This window comes from Ranitomeya variabilis, chromosome 6 (assembly GCF_051348905.1).
Source record: "Ranitomeya variabilis isolate aRanVar5 chromosome 6, aRanVar5.hap1, whole genome shotgun sequence".
NCBI lineage: Eukaryota > Metazoa > Chordata > Amphibia > Anura > Dendrobatidae > Ranitomeya > Ranitomeya variabilis.
Window position 1 is genome coordinate 472,126,284 of NC_135237.1, and position 17,534 is coordinate 472,143,817.

General features: G+C 41.9%; 1 protein-coding gene across 2 annotated transcripts in view; it reads left to right on the forward strand.

Moving 5' to 3' along the window:
* SLCO5A1 (solute carrier organic anion transporter family member 5A1) overlaps positions 1 to 17,534 on the forward strand; it is a 170,924-nt gene that overhangs the window by 92,028 nt on the left and 61,362 nt on the right. For both annotated transcript variants that reach the window (XM_077270631.1, XM_077270632.1), the window contains exon 3: positions 3,787 to 3,919. In XM_077270631.1, the coding sequence (XP_077126746.1) occupies positions 3,787 to 3,919 (133 nt within the window). The remainder of the gene's footprint in view (positions 1 to 3,786; positions 3,920 to 17,534) is intronic.

Consider the following 17,534-nt stretch of genomic DNA (forward strand, 5'->3'; position numbering starts at 1 on the left):
CATCCATGAAGTAATGACTGCAGATACACAGCAGCACGTACACACCATTACCCAATGGACGGCTGTGCTTCTAAGAGTTGACACTATCCTTGGTGAAATGAATGTCTTGGAAAATCTTAAACCATTGATTGGATTCATTAATTTCTAAGGGGTTAATAGCTGATAGTGTTCAATTGGTTATTTCCTATTACTATCTAATACTCGGGAGCTGTATTTGGCAACCTGCTGCTATGGTCATCATTAAAGAAGTGCTGAGCTAACAGTCAGTTTTCTTACATGGCCAATTTCTTCAGATTGGCGCAGAAGGGAGAAAATAAGAGGTAGAGCTGCTTAGAGTGCTGACATTTCTTTTCAGGGCCATGGGTTAATAACGGATACTGTCAGTATATGTATGATGCTATTATGTCATCCTCATGTTCATGTGAGTTTCGAGTTTATTATCTTTACATTATCCAAAATAATGCTCCACAACTGCTAGGACATATGGAGGTCATAGTTCCCCGCTCGGGACCCCCCTCTATGAGCCAGATTGGACATAGGGCTGGCAAGTAATTTCCTAGCCGCAGCAGGAGGACTGTGTACCAGACGTAGCTGCCCCATGCCAATAGCGGCTTATTGCTGGGGGTTAGAGGAGCGGGACCTGCGGCCGTCCTCTGATCACTCCGCCAGTTTATTTTTACAACTAAATGTGTCTGTGAGATGATCCACAGAGAAATTAGTAATTCATTAGCTATGAAACTGAACCTAGAGTATGTATGTGTGCATGAGACTGCAAAATTACATCATGTCCCCTTTTGGGGACTTGTACTGCTGTGAGTATATTGTAATGCGGCCGTCTTTGATTTAGTATCTGACATTAGAGGTGCTGTCCATTCTTTTTTATATTATTATGATTTTGATGGTATTGTGATAACAGTCAGTACAATTCTATGCCCATTGCCACGCGGTTTGTTTGCTCCCTGTCCCCTGCTGGACACATCTATTCTCATATATATTTTCTTATGATTATTATATCTGTCTACATATTGGATTTTTTTCAATAGGACATAATGTGATTTTAATTATACTTTTAATAAAATATTCTTGCATTGTCATCTGTTTATTATATTTATTGATATTTTTGTGTGTAATCATGATCTGATTATTTATGAAATAAAAATGTATTGAAATGTTTTATTTTTTCTTTTGGATACTTTTGTTGGGTAATATCATCAGTTTCAGTATTCATAGTGTTTCATTTCTTATTATATTGGTATTTCTTTTCTATATAGGTTTTGTTCTTCTCTGCTGTTGTCTTGATAGTATTGGTTGCTGGTATTCCTCTTCGCATTGCTCCTTCTATTCTTCCGACCATGATGTCTTTCTTCCGTGATTGCTCTCTTTGAATGATGTGTCCAAAGTCGGTAAATTGTCTCCTTAGATAGGAAGAGGACTAGAACTCTAGTGTCACCTATTGGAAGTAGCAATTCTAAAAGTCAATGTCGACGCTTTAACGAGCCTTGTCACATGACGTAGGATAAAAGCCAAAACCAGAATCTCGATTCGCAGACACTGTGTGTTTCGGGGTACTGCCCCTCATCAATACAAAGTATGAGCTCTGGTTTGGCTGGATGAGAAGTGTCTGACTGGGATCCAAGGGGTAACGATTCTCCTTGTGGAGACATGTCGAGATGAGGAGACTTCATAGCTTGGTGATCCTTGCTTCAAGTGACGTCTGGCTTCATTTGTTTCAAAATGTATTTATTCTTTTTGCCTTCCATGGTATTGATAACATTCGTCTCCGGCGCCACATTTCGAAAACATCAGTTTTTCTTCTGTCTTTTTTTTTTTAATCTTCCAGTTTTACATCCATATGCTATCTATTTATCTATACATATAAAATTCTTGCAGTTCTCGCACCGGCCCTTAGGATGAATATTACACTCCTACTTCCTGTTCTTCATATGGACATTAGCCACTATAGACTGATTCCGACCCCATGTTTTTTTTTTATATAAGCGTTATCTGAGCATAAAAAACATTACAACAAATTCTGAAAAAAAATGGATTGAAGTAATAGGCCATTTTCTGATGACACATTCCCTTTAACACAATTATTCGATAACACCCTAGCTATGAACTGTTATCACTGAGTGAAGCCACATCTGAGCAAGCATTTCTGCAGATACATGTAGTGGAGATGCAAATATGACTTATAGCTTCAGCTGGACATATCAGGGGCGTATCTATAGGGTCGCTCTCAGGCCTGGAGCCTTGGGGTCCGCCTGCCCCATAAAATAACAATAGGCGCTTCTAGCTATTCCTCAGATAGCAGGTTATCATTCTTGCCATAGAAAAGTCCCAAGTGGAAGTGGCAGATTTTCTTTTATGACATCCATTATGTCCTAAGACGACAAATAGAAGGCATTTTTTATGTAAAGCAACTCGTTAAAGGCGGTATACCAAGATTGCAAGTTATCAAATATTAACGGGATTGGTGATCTTTTGTTGGCTGGAATTTGAGTACAATCCTATAAAGTTCAATTTTACAATAGAGATGTGACACTGAATATGGCAGTTTTGGTAAAAACAAAAGCTCATCATGGCCGTGGTCATAGTTTCATGATATATTTTTATTTCTGAGATGATTGAAAGTTTCCCTTGCAGTGACCTGGATTCTGTGCCCTTTTTCCTGACAGTATGATTTGCTGTGGATCATTTCTGAATGTCTTCAGAGACCTCTCTTTCAGAGACAAAAAGCTAAATATGATTCCATGGCTTCATGACTTATTAATGAATTTCAACGTTTCGGAAGTTTTCCTGTCTTTGGTTTCAATTATTTTTTATATCATGTATCATCTTAACCAAACCTGGACAAAGTGTGGCCCGACACTGTGTCTGCTCCACCCCAGACAGAGACAGCCGGAGGGCTGAAAACACTGGCCCACAGGTCGCATTATGTCTGCTCCCAGTAGCACCATTATCTGCATCCTCAGGACATCACTACATCGCTGTTCAAGCTATGAATAAGGGTTGCTAACCTGAGACACATAAACTTATGGATCCTTGATCTTTTTTATCTTTTTGATTTTTCTCAGCAGGTTTTTAATTGCACAGTAAAAGTTTATGTTTTAACATTTTTCAATGGTGATTGAGCTCAGGCACCATGGACCTTCTCTTCCATTTTTTGGATGGGTTGTGTGGGGGTTGTGTGAGGGCTCATACTGTATATAAGGGGACTGTGTGGGCTCACACTGTATATAGTGGGCTACGTGGGGGCTCATACTGTATATAGGGTCTATGTGGGGGCTCATACTGTATGTAGGGGGACTGTGTGGGCTCATACTGTATATAGGGTCTATGTGGGGGCTCATACTGTATGTAGGGGGACTGTGTGGGCTCATACTGTATATAGGGTCTATGTGGGGGCTCATACTGTATGTAGGGGGACTGTGTGGGCTCATACTGTATATGGGGGCTATGTAGGGACTGATACTGTATGTAGGGGTGTTGGCCCGTTTAATTCGGTTCAATATTAAGTGATAGAATTAATATAAAATAATAGTTATAATTCATATGTTAATATTAATATTGGGCAGAATTAATTTCAGCCTGTTGGTTCAGCCTCCACAATTGTCACGGTCTCTCATGTAGCCCCTCAGGAAAATGAATTCCCCATCCTTGATCTTAACCTGGGCTGTTTTATTTGTTACAGTAAGTAATAGAAAGTGGTATTTTCTATTTTCTGTTATACATTTGATATGAATTTGAGCTCTGATACTATTCTTCTGGTTTATGTTTTTACAGCAATCATGTACGTCATGGGTGCCCTTGGTCCAGCAGCCGGCTATTTGTTAGGTGGAGTACTTATTGGATTTTACGTTGATCCCCACACCATTGTCAACATTGAGCAGAGCGACCCACGATTCATTGGAAACTGGTAAGGCCATAACTAGCTGAAAGAGAAGAAGTAAATCCAAGGGTTGACCACAATTTTCTACAGCAAATTCCAGTACAAATGCATATTAGACTTTTCTAAACAGCAAATCCTCTATTGAACATTCCTTCAATTGCTCCATCATTTAGTAAAATCATGCAGTCAATTAGTATAAAATGCTGATCTTTTGTTAAAGGGAATCTGTCAGCAGGCTTTTGCTATGTAGTCTGAGGACAGCATGAAGTAGGGGTCAAAACACTGAATTCATTGATGTGTTACTTATCAGGCTGTGTTCTGTTGTTTACTTACAATGAATATTTTATCACTAGTTGATTATCATTGCTGGAGCTAGCTGCCTTGTGCCAAATCATCTTACCATGTCCCCTCCTGTGATAAGCAGCTTACTGTCAATAGACTGTGTACACAGAAAGCTGTGGTGTGGGCAGAGTCAGCTTTCTGAGCTCTGCTATATGCTACAGCTAAATAACCTAAGTGATACATCATTGGAATCTGGGTCTCTGCATCATCATTATGCTGTTCTCAGATGAGGTAGAGAAAACCTGGTGACTGATTCCCTTTAGCTACATTCGTAATCATTTTAAAATGGCTCCAATGAATCTTAAGATTAAAAAAAAACAACAACTTTACAAATTGAGTTCTACGAAACCATTTACTGGTTGTATGTACACGTTCTATGATGTCTCCATGGTAACAGACTATATATTATGTAGTCTGAATCTTGATTTTGCATCATCTACTTTCAATCTGTTACTGTACTCACTCAGCTGTGTTTGAGGTAGGCACTGGAACCGGATTCATAAAAATGTCCAGTCAGGTTTATTAAAGCGAACCTGTCACCCCCAAAATCGAAGGTGAGCTAAGCCCACCAGCATCAGGGGCTTATCTACAGCATTCTGTAATGGTGTAGATAAGCCCCCGATGTATCCTGAAAGATGAGAAAAAGAGGTTAGATTATACTCACCCAGGGGCGGTCCCGGTACGATGGGCATCGCGGTCCGGTCCGGGGCCTCCCATCTTCTTACGATGACGTCCTCTTCTTGTATTCACGCTCCGGCACAGGCGTACTTTGTCTGCCCTGTTAAGGGCAGAGCAAAGTACTACAGTGCGCAGGCGCCGGGAAAGGTCAGAGAGGCCCGGTACCTGCGCACTGCAGTACTTTGCTCTGCCCTCAACAGGGCAGACAAAGTACGCCACAGCGTGACTACAAGAAGAGGACGTCATCGTAAGAAGATGGGAGGCCCCGGACCGCGACGCCTAACCTCTTTTTCTCATCTTTCAGGATACATCGGGGGCTTATCTACAGCATTACAGAATGCTGTAGATAAGCCCCTGATGCTGGTGGGCTTTGCTAATCTTCGATTTTGGGGGTGACAGGTTCCCTTTAAACTTCACAAATCTGCTTAAGCATAAGCAAACAAAAGATAGCCTTCTCCTGCACAAAGTGACAACAAACAGGAAATGAACAGTCCACCTGCTCAGGTCATTGTCTTTCAGCAAACACACTTGAGGCCTCCACACCTCCAGTGACAGACACTGTATAAGACACTTGGTCTCCATTTTATCTGCCAAACCACGCCCCCGAAGTGGGGATATGCGAGTAGTCATTCCCACCGATCTCTTTTGACTGCTCGTAAAACCCTGCGCTGGAATGCCCTATTAACTCTCTCAGCACTAAAAAATTTCCCACGGCGCTCGCGCTGACATCAGAAAGGTGAAGTGAGTTAATTGGCTGTGAACTCGCAGGACCTGTGTGATGGCACTGCAAGCAGAACTTCCTCACACTCGCAGTGTCGTCAGATAGTTAATAGGAGTTCACAGGAAGACATTGAGCACATGCTGCTCAGTGTCTGCTGGATAACGGACTGTATGGTCGCATCATGCAATCATGCAGCCTGCCATCTAGATGTAGCAGAGCTAGACCCGCATCTCTGCGGAAAGGTGAGGAATGTTTTTGCTAGTTTTTTTACTCTTTTACAGATTACGAGGGCATCGGGGGAATGTGCGAGGCCGTAAGTATGGTTTAATTAAGATTATTAAAGTAGTCTGTGTCATTCTTTGAATTAAAGGACTTTTTTCTGGGTGTCTGTGTTTTCATACAATATGACTATGGGGTTAGTAATGGGGGCGTCTTATTGACGCCTCTACATTACTAACTTCGGGACTTGATGTCACCTGACAATACAAAGGTGACATCAACCTCCCCAACTATCACCCCACTTGCCACTGCTACAGGACAAGTGGGAAGTGCGAGGCTAAGTGCCAGAATTGGCGCATCTTAGAGATGTGCCTTTTCTGGGGCAGCTGAGAGCTGATGTTTTTAGCCTGGGGGGCAGTATCCATGGCCCCTTCCTAGGCTATTAATATCAGCCCACAGCTGTCTGCATAGCCTTTGCTGGTTATTAACTATAGGGGTACCCTACATCTTCTTTTTTTTTTTAGGGTCCCCCATTTTATTAGCCAGTAAAGGCTAAGTATACAGTTGTGAGCTGACATTAATAGCCTGGGAAACTCCTTGGGTATTACCCCCTTCCTAGGCTATAAACATCGGCCCCCAGCCATCTGCTTTCCCGGCGACAAATATATATATACATATATAATATATATACAGTTATATATATATATATATATATATATATATATATATATATACACTGTGTTCCAAATTATTATGCAAATTGGATTTAAGTGTCATAAAGATTTAATCGTTTTGTTTTTCAAATAAACTCATGGATGGTATTGTGTCTCAGGGCTCAATGGATCACTGAAATCAATCTTAAACACATGTGATATTTAGTTTTCCAGGTGATTCTAATTAAAGGAAAACTACTTAAAAAATGATGTTCCACATTATTAAGCAGGCCACAGGTTTCAAGCAATATGGGAAATAAAAAGGATCTCTCTGCTGCTGAAAAGTGTTAAATAGTGCAATGCCTTGGACAAGGTATGAAAACATTAGATATTTCACGAAAACTTAGGAGTGATCATCATACTATGAAGAGATTTATGACTGAAACAGAGTTCATGCAGATAAAGGCATATTGAGGAAGGTTTCTGCCAGACAAATTCATTGAATTAAGAGAGCAGCTGCCAAAATACCATTACAAAGCAGCAAAAAGTTATTTGAGGTTGCTGGTGCCTCTGGAGTCCCTCAAACCTCAAGGTGTTGGATCCTTCAAAGGCTTGCTTTGCTATTCTGCCACCCCTAAACAGTGATCACAAGCAGAAATGGTTGCAGTGGGCCCAGACATACATGAAGACTATTTTTCAAGCAGTCTTGTTTACTGATGAGTGTCGAGCAACCCTGGATGGTCCAGATGGATGGAGTAGTGGATGGTTGGTGGATGGCCACAATGTCCCAACAAGGCTGCGACGTCAGTAAGGAGGTTGAGGAGTCATGTTTTGGTCCAGAACAGCTGGTAGGGCTCTTTAAAGTTCCTGAAGGTGTGAAAATGACCTCTGCAAAGTGTATAGAGTTTCTGACTGACAACTTTCTTCCATGGTATAAAAAGCAGAAACATGCCTTCAGGAGCAGAAGCATCTTCATGCATGACAATGCACTATCTCATGCTGTCATGCTGCAAAGAATACATCTGAGTCATTGGCTGCTATGGGCATAAAGGGAGATAAACTCATGGTGTGGCCACCATCTTCCCTTGTCCTCAACCCTATCGAGAACCTTTGGATTATCATCAAGCAAAAGATCTATGAGGGTGGGAGGCAGTTCACATCAAAACAGCAGCTCTGGGAGGCTATTCTGACTTCATGCAAAGAAATACAAGCAGAAACTCTCCAAAAACTCACAAGTTCAATGGATGCAAGAATTGTGAGGGTGATATCAAAGGAGGGTTCCTATGTTAACATGTAACTTGGCCTGTTAGGATGTTTTGGAGTTAAATAGCTTTTTTGCTCAGTGAATGTGACCTCCTAATGCTGCAAATTCTTCAAATGAGCATTTGCAGTTCTTTAAAACAGATCAAATGTTTAGAAATTCTACTGTGCCTAATAATTTGGAACAGTGCATTTTAAGTTTTTATTCATTTTAGAGATTATACTGTTATCATTGGGAGGTTTCTTCAATAAAATTCGATGTATGCTCTATCGGGTGATGACTTTTATTAGACTGATTGTCATTTGGACCGACCATTTAGGAAAATCAGAGAAAAATGTCATTTGCATAATAATTTGGAACATAGTGTATGTGTGTATATATATATATATATATATATATATATATATATATATATATATATATACACATATATATATACATATATGTATATACAGTTAAGTCCATATATATTTGGACAGAGACAACATTTTTCTAATTTTGGTTATAGACATTACCACAATGAATTTTAAACAAAACAATTCAGATGCAGTTGAAGTTCAGACTTTCTGATTTCATTTGAGGGTATCCACATTAAAATTGGATGAAGGGATTAGGAGTTTCAGCTCCTTAACATGTGCCACCCTGTTTTTAACCCCTTTCTGTCATTGGACGTACTATTCCGTCCATGTGGGGTGGGCCCTAATTCCCAAGGACGGAATAGTACGTCCAGCGTGATCAGCCGTGAGCGCGGTTGATCGCGGCCGGGTGTCAGCTGAATATCGCAGCTGACATCCGGCACTATGTGCCAGGAGCAGTCACGGACCGCCCCCGGCACATTAACCCCCGGCACACTGCGATCAAACATGATCGCAGTGTACTGGCGGTACAGGGAAGCATCACGCAGGGATGGGGCTCCCTGCGGGCTTCCCTGAGACGATCGGTACAAGGCGATGTGCTCACCTTGTACCGAGCGTCTCCTCCCTGCAGTCCCCGGATCCAAAATGGCCGCGGGGCTGCATCCGGGTCCTGCAGGGAGGTGACGTCAAAGCGCCTGCTCAGAGCAGGCGCCGGGAAGCCTCCCTGCTGTGCACGTCAGATCGCCGATCTGACACAGTGCATAGCAAAGTGTCAGATCGGCGATCTGTCACTTTACTGTGATGCCCCCTCCCCCGGGGCAAAGTAAAAATGTAAAAAAAACAAAAAATCACATGTGTAAAAAAAAAATAAAAAATTCCTAAATAAATAATAATAAAAAAATGTATTGTTCCAATAAATACATTCCTTTAGCTAAATAAAAAAAAAAACAATAAAAGTACACATATTTAGTATCGCCGCGTCCATAACGACCCGCCCTATAAAACTGTCCCACTAGTTAACCCCTTCAGTGAACACCGAAAAAAAAACAAAAAAAAACGAGGCAAAAAACAACGCTTTATTATCATACCGCCGAACAAAAAGTGGAATAACATGCGATCAAAAAGACGGAAATAAATAACCATGGTACCGCTGAAAACGTCATCTTGTCCCGCAAAAAACGAGCCGCCATACAGCATCATCAGCGAAAAAATTAAAAAGTTATAGTCCTCAGAATAAAGCAATGCAAAAATAGTTATTTTTTCTATAAAATAGTTTTTATCGTACAAAAGCGCCAAAACATAAAAAAATGATATAAATGAGGTATTGCTGTAATCGTACTGACCCGAAGAATAAAACTGCTTTATCCATTTTACCAAATGCGGAACGGTATAAACGCCCCCCCCCAAAAAAAAGAAATTCATGAATAGCTGGTTTTTGGTCATTCTGCCTCGCAAAAATCGGAATAAAAAGCGATCAAAATATGTCACATGCCCGAAAATGTTACCAATAAAAACTTCAACTCGTCCCGCAAAAACAAGACCTCACATGACTCTGTGGACCAAAATATGGAAAAATTATAGCTCTCAAAATGTGGTAACGCAAAAAAATTTTTTTGCAATAAAAAGCGTCTTTAGTGTGTGACGGCTGCCAATCAAAAATCCGCTAGAAAACGCGCTATAAATAGTAAATCAAACCCCCCTTCATCACCCCCTTAGTTACGAAAAATTAAAAAAATTAAAAAAATGTATTTATTTCCATTTTCCCATTAGGGTTAGGGTTACGGTTAGGGTTAGGGCTAGGGTTAGGGCTAGGGGTAGGGCTAGGGTTAGGGTTGGGGCTAAAATTAGGGTTGGGGCTAAAGTTAGGGTTGGGGCTAAAGTTAGGGTTAGGGTTTGGATTACATTTACGGTTGGGAATAGGGTTGGGATTAGGGTTAGGGGTGGGTCACGGTTAGGGGTGTGGTTAGGGTTACAGTTGAGATTAGGGTTAGGGGTGTGTTTGGATTAGGGTTTCAGTTAGAATTGGGGGTTTCCACTGTTTAGGCACATCAGGGGCTCTCCAAATGCGACATTGCGTCCGATCTCAATTCCAGCCAATTCTGCGTTGAAAAAGTAAAACAGTGTTCCTTCCCTTCCGAGCTCTCCCGTGCGCACAAACAGGGGTTTACCCCAACATATGGGGTATCAGCGTACTCAGGACACATTGGACAACAACTTTTGGGGTCCAATTTCTCCTGTTACTCTTGGGAAAATACAAAACTGGAGGCTAAAAAATAAATTTTTGTGTAAAAAAAAATTGTTTTTATTTTCGCGGCTCTGCGTTATAAACTGTAGTGAAACAGTTGGGGGTTCAAAGTTCTCACAACACATCTAGATAAGTTCCTTGGGGGGTCTAGTTTCCAATATGGGGTCACTTGTGGGGTGTTAATACGGTTTAGGTACATTAGGGGCTCTGCAAATGCAACGTGACGCCTGCAGACCAATCCATCTAAGTTTGCATTCCAAATGGCGCTCCTTCCCTTCTGAGCTCTGCCATGCCCCCAAACGGTGGTTCCCCCCCACATATTGGGTATCTTCGTACTCAGGACAAATTGGACAACAACTTTTGGGGTTCAATTTTCACTTTTTCCCTTGGAAAAATACAAAACTGGGGGCTAAAAATAGTTTTTGTGAAAAAAAAGGATTCTTTATTTTCACGGCTCTGCGTTATAAACTGTAGTTAAACACTTGGGTGTTCAAAGTTCTCACAACACATCTAGATATGTTCCTTGGGGGGTCTAGTTTCCAATATGGGGTCACTTGTGGGGGGTTTCTACGGTTTAGGTACATTAGGGGCTCTGCAAATGCAACGTGACGCCTGCAGACCAATCCATCTAAGTCTGCATTCCAAACGGCGCCCCTTCCCTTCCGAGCTCTCCCATGCGCCCAAACGGTGGTTCCCGCCACATATGGGGTATCAGCGTACTCAGGACAAATTGGACAACAATGTTTGGGGTCCAATTTCTCCTGTTACCCTTGGGAAAATACAAAACTGGGGGCTAAAAAATAATTTTTGTGGGAAAAAAATGTTTTTTTATTTTCACGGCTCTGCGTTATAAACTGTAGTGAAACACTTGGAGGTTCAAAGCTCTCACAACACATCTAGATGAGTTCCTTAGGGGGTCTACTTTCCAAAATGGTGTCACTTGTGGGGGGTTTCAATGTTTAGGCACATCAGTGGCTCTCCAAACGCAACATGGCGTCCCATCTCAATTCCAGTAAATTTTGCATTGAAAAGTCAAATGGCGCTCCATCCCTTCCGAGCTCTGCCATGCGCCCAAACAGTGGTTTACCCCCACATATGAGGTATCAGCGTACTCAGGACAAATTGGACAACAACTTTTGGGGTCCAATTTCTTCTCTTACCCTTGGGAAAATAAAAAATTCGGGGCGAAAATATCATTTTTGTGAAAAAATATGATTTTTTATTTTTATGGTTCTGCATTATAAACTTCTGTGAAGCACTTGGTGGGTCAAAGTGCTCACCACACATCTAGATAAGTTCCTTAGGGGGTTCACTTTCCAAAATGGTGTCACTTGTGGGGGGTTTCAATGTTTAGGCACATCACCAAACGCAACATGGCCTCCCATCTCAATTCCAGTCAATTTTGCATTGAAAAGTCAAATGGCGCTCCTTCCCTTCCAAGCTCTGCCATGCGCCCAAACAGTGGTTTACCCCCACATATGGGGTATTGGCGTACTCAGTACAAATAGTACAACAACTTTTGTGGTCCATTTTCTCCTGTTACCCTTGGTAAAATAAAACAAATTGGAGCTGAAGTAAATTTTTTCTGTAAAAAAGTTAAATGTTCATTTTTATTTAAACATTCCAAAAATTCCTGTGAAACACTTGAAGGGTTAATAAACTTCTTGAATGTGGTTTTGAGCACCTTGAGGGGTGCAGTTTTTAGAATGGTGTCACACTTGGGTATTTTCCATCATATAGACCCTTCAAAATGACTTCAAATGAGATGTGGTCCCTAAAAAAAAATGGTGTTGTAAAAATGAGAAATTGCTGGTCAACTTTTAACCCTTATAACTCCCTAACAAAAAAAATATTTTGGTTCCAAAATTGTGCTGATGTAAAGTAGACATGTGGGAAATGTTACTTATTAAGTACTTTGTGTGACATATATCTGTGATTTAATTGTATAAAAATTCAAAGTTGGAAAATTGCGAAATTTTCCAAATTTTCGCCAAATTTACGTTTTTTTCACAAATAAACGCAGGTAATATCAAAAATTTTTTACGACTATCATAAAGTACAATATGTCACGAGAAAACAATGTCAGAATCATCAGGATCCGTTGAAGCGTTCCAGAGTTATAACCTCATAAAGGGACAGTGGTCAGAATTGTAAAAATTGGCCCGGTCATTAACGTGCAAACCACCCTTGGGGGTAAAGGGGTTAAAGGGACTAAAAGTTATTGTACAGATTAAATAATTTTAAATAAAATGTTCATTTCTAGTACTTGGTTGAAACCCTTTGTTGGCAATGACTGCCTGAAGTCTTGAACTCATGGACATCACCAGACGCTGTGTTTCCTCTTTTTTGATGCTCTGCCAGGCCTTCACTGCTTTGGTTTTCAGTTGCTGTTTGTTTGTGGGCCTTTCTGTCTGAAGTTTAGCCTTTAACATGTGAAATGCATGCTCAGTTGGGTTGAGATCAGGTGACTGACTTGACCATTCAAGAATATTCCACTTCTTTGCTTTAATAAACTCCTGGGTTGCTTTATGTTTTGGGTCATTGTCCATTTGTAGTATGAAACGACGACCAATCAGTTTTGCTGCATTTGGCTGGATCTGAGCACACAGTATGGCGGCTCTGAATACCTCAGAATTCATTCGGCTGCTTCTGTCCTGTGTCACATCATCAATAAACACTAGTGACCCAGTGCCAATGGCAGCCATGCATGCCCAAGCCATCACACTGCCTCCACCGTGTTTTACAGATGATGTGGTATGCTTTGGATCATGAGCTGTACCACGCCTTCGCCATACTGTCCAAAGAATGTTCTTCCAGAACTGTGCTGGCTTTTTTAGATGTTTTTTAGCAAAGTCCAGTCTAGCCTTTTTATTCTTGATGCTTATGAGTGGCTTGCACCGTGCAGTGAACCCTCTGTATTTACTTTCATGCAGTCTTCTCTTTATGGTAGATTTGGATATTGATACGCCGACCTCCTGGAGAGTGTTGTTCACTTGGTTGGCTGTTGTGAAGGGGTTTCTCTTCACCATGGAGATTATTCTGCGATCATCCACCACTGTTGTCTTCCGTGGGCACCCAGGTCTTTTTGCATTGATGAGTTCACCAGTGCTTGCTTTCTTTTTCTTTCTTGATTTCTCAGGATGTACCAAACTGTAGATTTTGCCACTCCTAATATTGTAGCAATTTCTCGGATGGGTTTTTTCTGTTTTCGCAGCTTAAGGATGGCTTGTTTCACCTGCTCCTTTGACCGCATGTTTACTTCACAACAAAACCTTCCAAATGCAAGCACCACGCCTCAAAATAACTCCAGGCCTTTTATCTGCTTAATTGAGAATGACATAACGAAGGGATTGCCCACACCTGTCCATGAAATAGCCTTGGAGTCAATTGTCCAATTACTTTTGATCCCTTTAAAAACAGGGTGGCACATGTTAAGGAGCTGAAACTCCCAAACCCTTTATCCAATTTTAATGTGGATACCCTCAAATGAAAGCTGAAAGTCTGAACTTCAACTGCATCTGAATTGTTTTGTTTAAAATTCATTGTGGTAATGTCTATATCCCAAATTAGAAAAATGTTGTCTCTGTTCAATCATATATGGACTTAACTGTATATATATATATATATATATATATATATATATATATATATATATATATATATATATATATATATACACACACACACATACATACATACATACTAGAGAGGATGGTGTGTAATAAGGAACGGTGTTATACATAACAAAAGAGGAAACTATGTAAGGATTGTGTTATACATAATAAGTGAGTACACTATACACTAAAGGACTGTGCTATACATAAGTGAGTACACTATATACTAAGGGACTGTGCTATACATAATAAGTGAGTACACTTTGTACTAAGGGACTGTGTTAGACATAATAATCGATAATAACGTCTTCCTCCACCTCCCCTGTTACTAAATCCATTATAAATCCCTCTTCCTCCCATCCCAATCCCCCACACCCCTCATTGTCCTCCCGCATCCCATTATTGCCCTTTCTCCCGCCCCCATAATTGCCCTCTTCACCACCTCCATCATTGCTTTCTCCCCACCACCCCATCATTGCCCTTTCCACCTCCATCATCATTATCTTCTCCCCCGCCACCCCCATCATTACCCATTCCACAACCTTCATCATTTCCTCCTCACCACCACCCCCATCATTACCCATTCCACCACTTTCATCATTACCTCCTCCCCACCACCCCATCATTGTCCTTTCCACTGCCATCATCATTGTCTTCTCCCCATCATTACCCATTCCACAAACTCCATCATTCCCTCCTCCACCACCATCCCCATCATTTCCCTTTCCACCACCACCATCATTGTCTTTGCCCCACAACTCCCATCATTGCCCATTACACCTCATCCATCAATTCCTCTTCCCCCCACCCCCCTTATTGTCCTTTCCATCACCCCCATCATTGCTTTCTCCCCCATCACCCCCATCATGGCCCTCTCTGTCAACCTAATCATTGCCTTCTGCCCCACACCCCTATCATTGCCCTCTCTGTCAACCCAGTCATTGCCTTCTGCCCCATCACCCCCATCATTGCCCTCTCCTCCACCCACACACAGCACCATTTACCTCTCTGCATGCACACACACACACACACAGCACCATTTACCTCTCTGCATGCACACACACACACACACACACACACACACAGCACCATTTACCTCTCTGCATGCACACACACACACACACACACACAGCACCATTTACCTCTCTGCGTACACATAGACACAGTCAGCACCATTCACCTCTCTGCATGCACACACACACAGACACACACTGCATCATTCACCTCTCTACATACACACACACACACACACATCACCATTTACTTCTCTGCGTACACACACACAGACACACACAGCACCATTCACCTCTCTACATACACACATACACACCTTACCTCTGCGCACGGTATCCTGAAGCCGCACCATCTCCGGCACCTTCCTGTCTCGCACAGCCGGGGCGCTGAATGATGATGTCATTCAGCCATTGCTGTGTGAGACAGGAAGCAGGATGGATCAATTCCCTGCAGCTCCGCTGACATTTTCTCTTGCAGGCAGCAGAGCTGCAGGGATTGCTCCCTGCCTGCCGCACATGACGGCAATCTGCCCCCCCCCCCAGGAACCTCTGGGCCAGATAAACTTGCCAGATTGCCCTCATTAACAGCCGTCCTGCAGGGGCCCCCTAGAGCCTCCGGGCCCTGATGCAGACTCATCGGTTAAACCGGCGGTATGTCCGCCAATGCACTCGTCCAAGTGATACGCTCGTGTGAGCGAGTCCTGATAATGACATTTGTGATTTCTCACAAGCTGATATAAACCCGTAAACAGCTGAGTAGAACTTAACTCAATTTATATTATAGCAAGTGACGAGCTACCATTGGTTAAGAAATACTGAACTTTAAAATTACTGTAAGTAAAAATTACATATCAGCTACTTACATCCAGCCCCTCCAGGTCCTGTCATTTTAAGTTTATGTAGTGCCAGCATCTTTTCAGGGGAAGGAGAAAAGCCACGATTAGCTTTTAGTCTTACACTGAGTCAGCAGCTGCAGTAATTGTCAGAAACCATACATTTTAATGGGTACCTATGATTTTATTTTTTTCTTCTCCCCCTAAACATGCTGCAGGTCAGACCCTTGGACAGAGTGGTGTACGGGCTCAGTAGTAAGTCTAAGAGATCATACAGCACTATGCTGGTGCAATCGTGCAGGAACTGAGCGCTGCTGCTTTCTGAAGTGAGCGCTTGTGAACAGTCTTTTTTTGGATTTGTGGGGATCTCAGCACCCAGGCCCCATCGATCTGTAGCACCTTTGGGAAGGAATAGCGTATCAGTAAAAAAATGTAATGATAGACGACTTTCATTAGCATTAACTACGTAGTCAACTCTTTTTTTCATTTAGTGTAGTTTGTTTGAATTCTTGAAATATAAAACTGAAACTTCAAAAACATTTCAATGCAAGGTATCCCTACATTGTGTATAATGTCTAGAGACTTTTATGAATGTTATGCCGTAGGATCAAAACTATGGAATAAGCAAATAGCAAAATATTACGCTTGCTTGGTTGTCAAACGGACTAGTTTTAAACAAAGTGTGGCCCTAGGCAAAGCTGATGGCCCTAGGCCATCAAATACTGAAATACTGAAGCACACTTTACTCATTAGTTTAGAAGGCGAAATGCCTGGGGCATTGCTAGAGTCTTAAGAGCAGGGTCACACGTCCTAAGGCATATGCCATCCGCCTTCCAAAGAAAAAAAGAAAAAAAAGGATATTGTCTATATGTACTGTATGTGAAAGAAGAGTTGACAGATAAGCCCCACTAGAAGTACAGTACATGGCAGGACAGAGAGCCCCATGGTGGATGCATAAACCTTCTTTTCTTTAAACCTACTGCCAAGCTGTGCCATGTTACAACAGCAGAAAGGACCTACCGCTGGTGTAACATAATGCAGCTACTGAGGTGGGTAATGGTTCATGAGAGTACAAAGGTATGTGGACCCTGAATAATTGCTCAGTTCTATTTGCTTCCACCCACTTCTACCTGTATAGTTGAGAAAAGTTACATTGGATAACAAAGGGTTATTCCCCAACTAGTAAGTTATTACCTGTCCTGAGAATACGGCATAACCTGCTGATTGCTAGGGGTTCTGAATGCTGAGAGCCCCAAAGATCCTGGGAAGGGGGCCCTGGAACCCTGAGAACGGGGGTCTGTAGAGCCCCATATTGAATGGAGCAGCAATTTGCCATCTCTACCTCCATTGCATTCACAGTCTATAGGACTAGAAATAGCCGGGCATTCTACTTGGCTTTCTCCATCAGTCCCATAAATAATAAGTGTAGCGGCGGTCGATCATGCGCACTACCGCTCCATTAAATATAGGCTGTTTTCATAGGTCAAATCCGTGTTCTCAGTGGGGTTGGACCCCATGTAATAAAAAAATACCCTATGGTTAAGGGCTAGCTGCTATTTTGGGTTACGGACTTGACAGGCTGGACCCTATCAATTACTAGAGCACTTCCCACTCCCCATCCCACAAACATGGTACAAAGGCTTTGAATGAAGCGCTGCTGCTATTTTACGACTGACCCAAACATCTGGGCATTAGTATACTGATCTC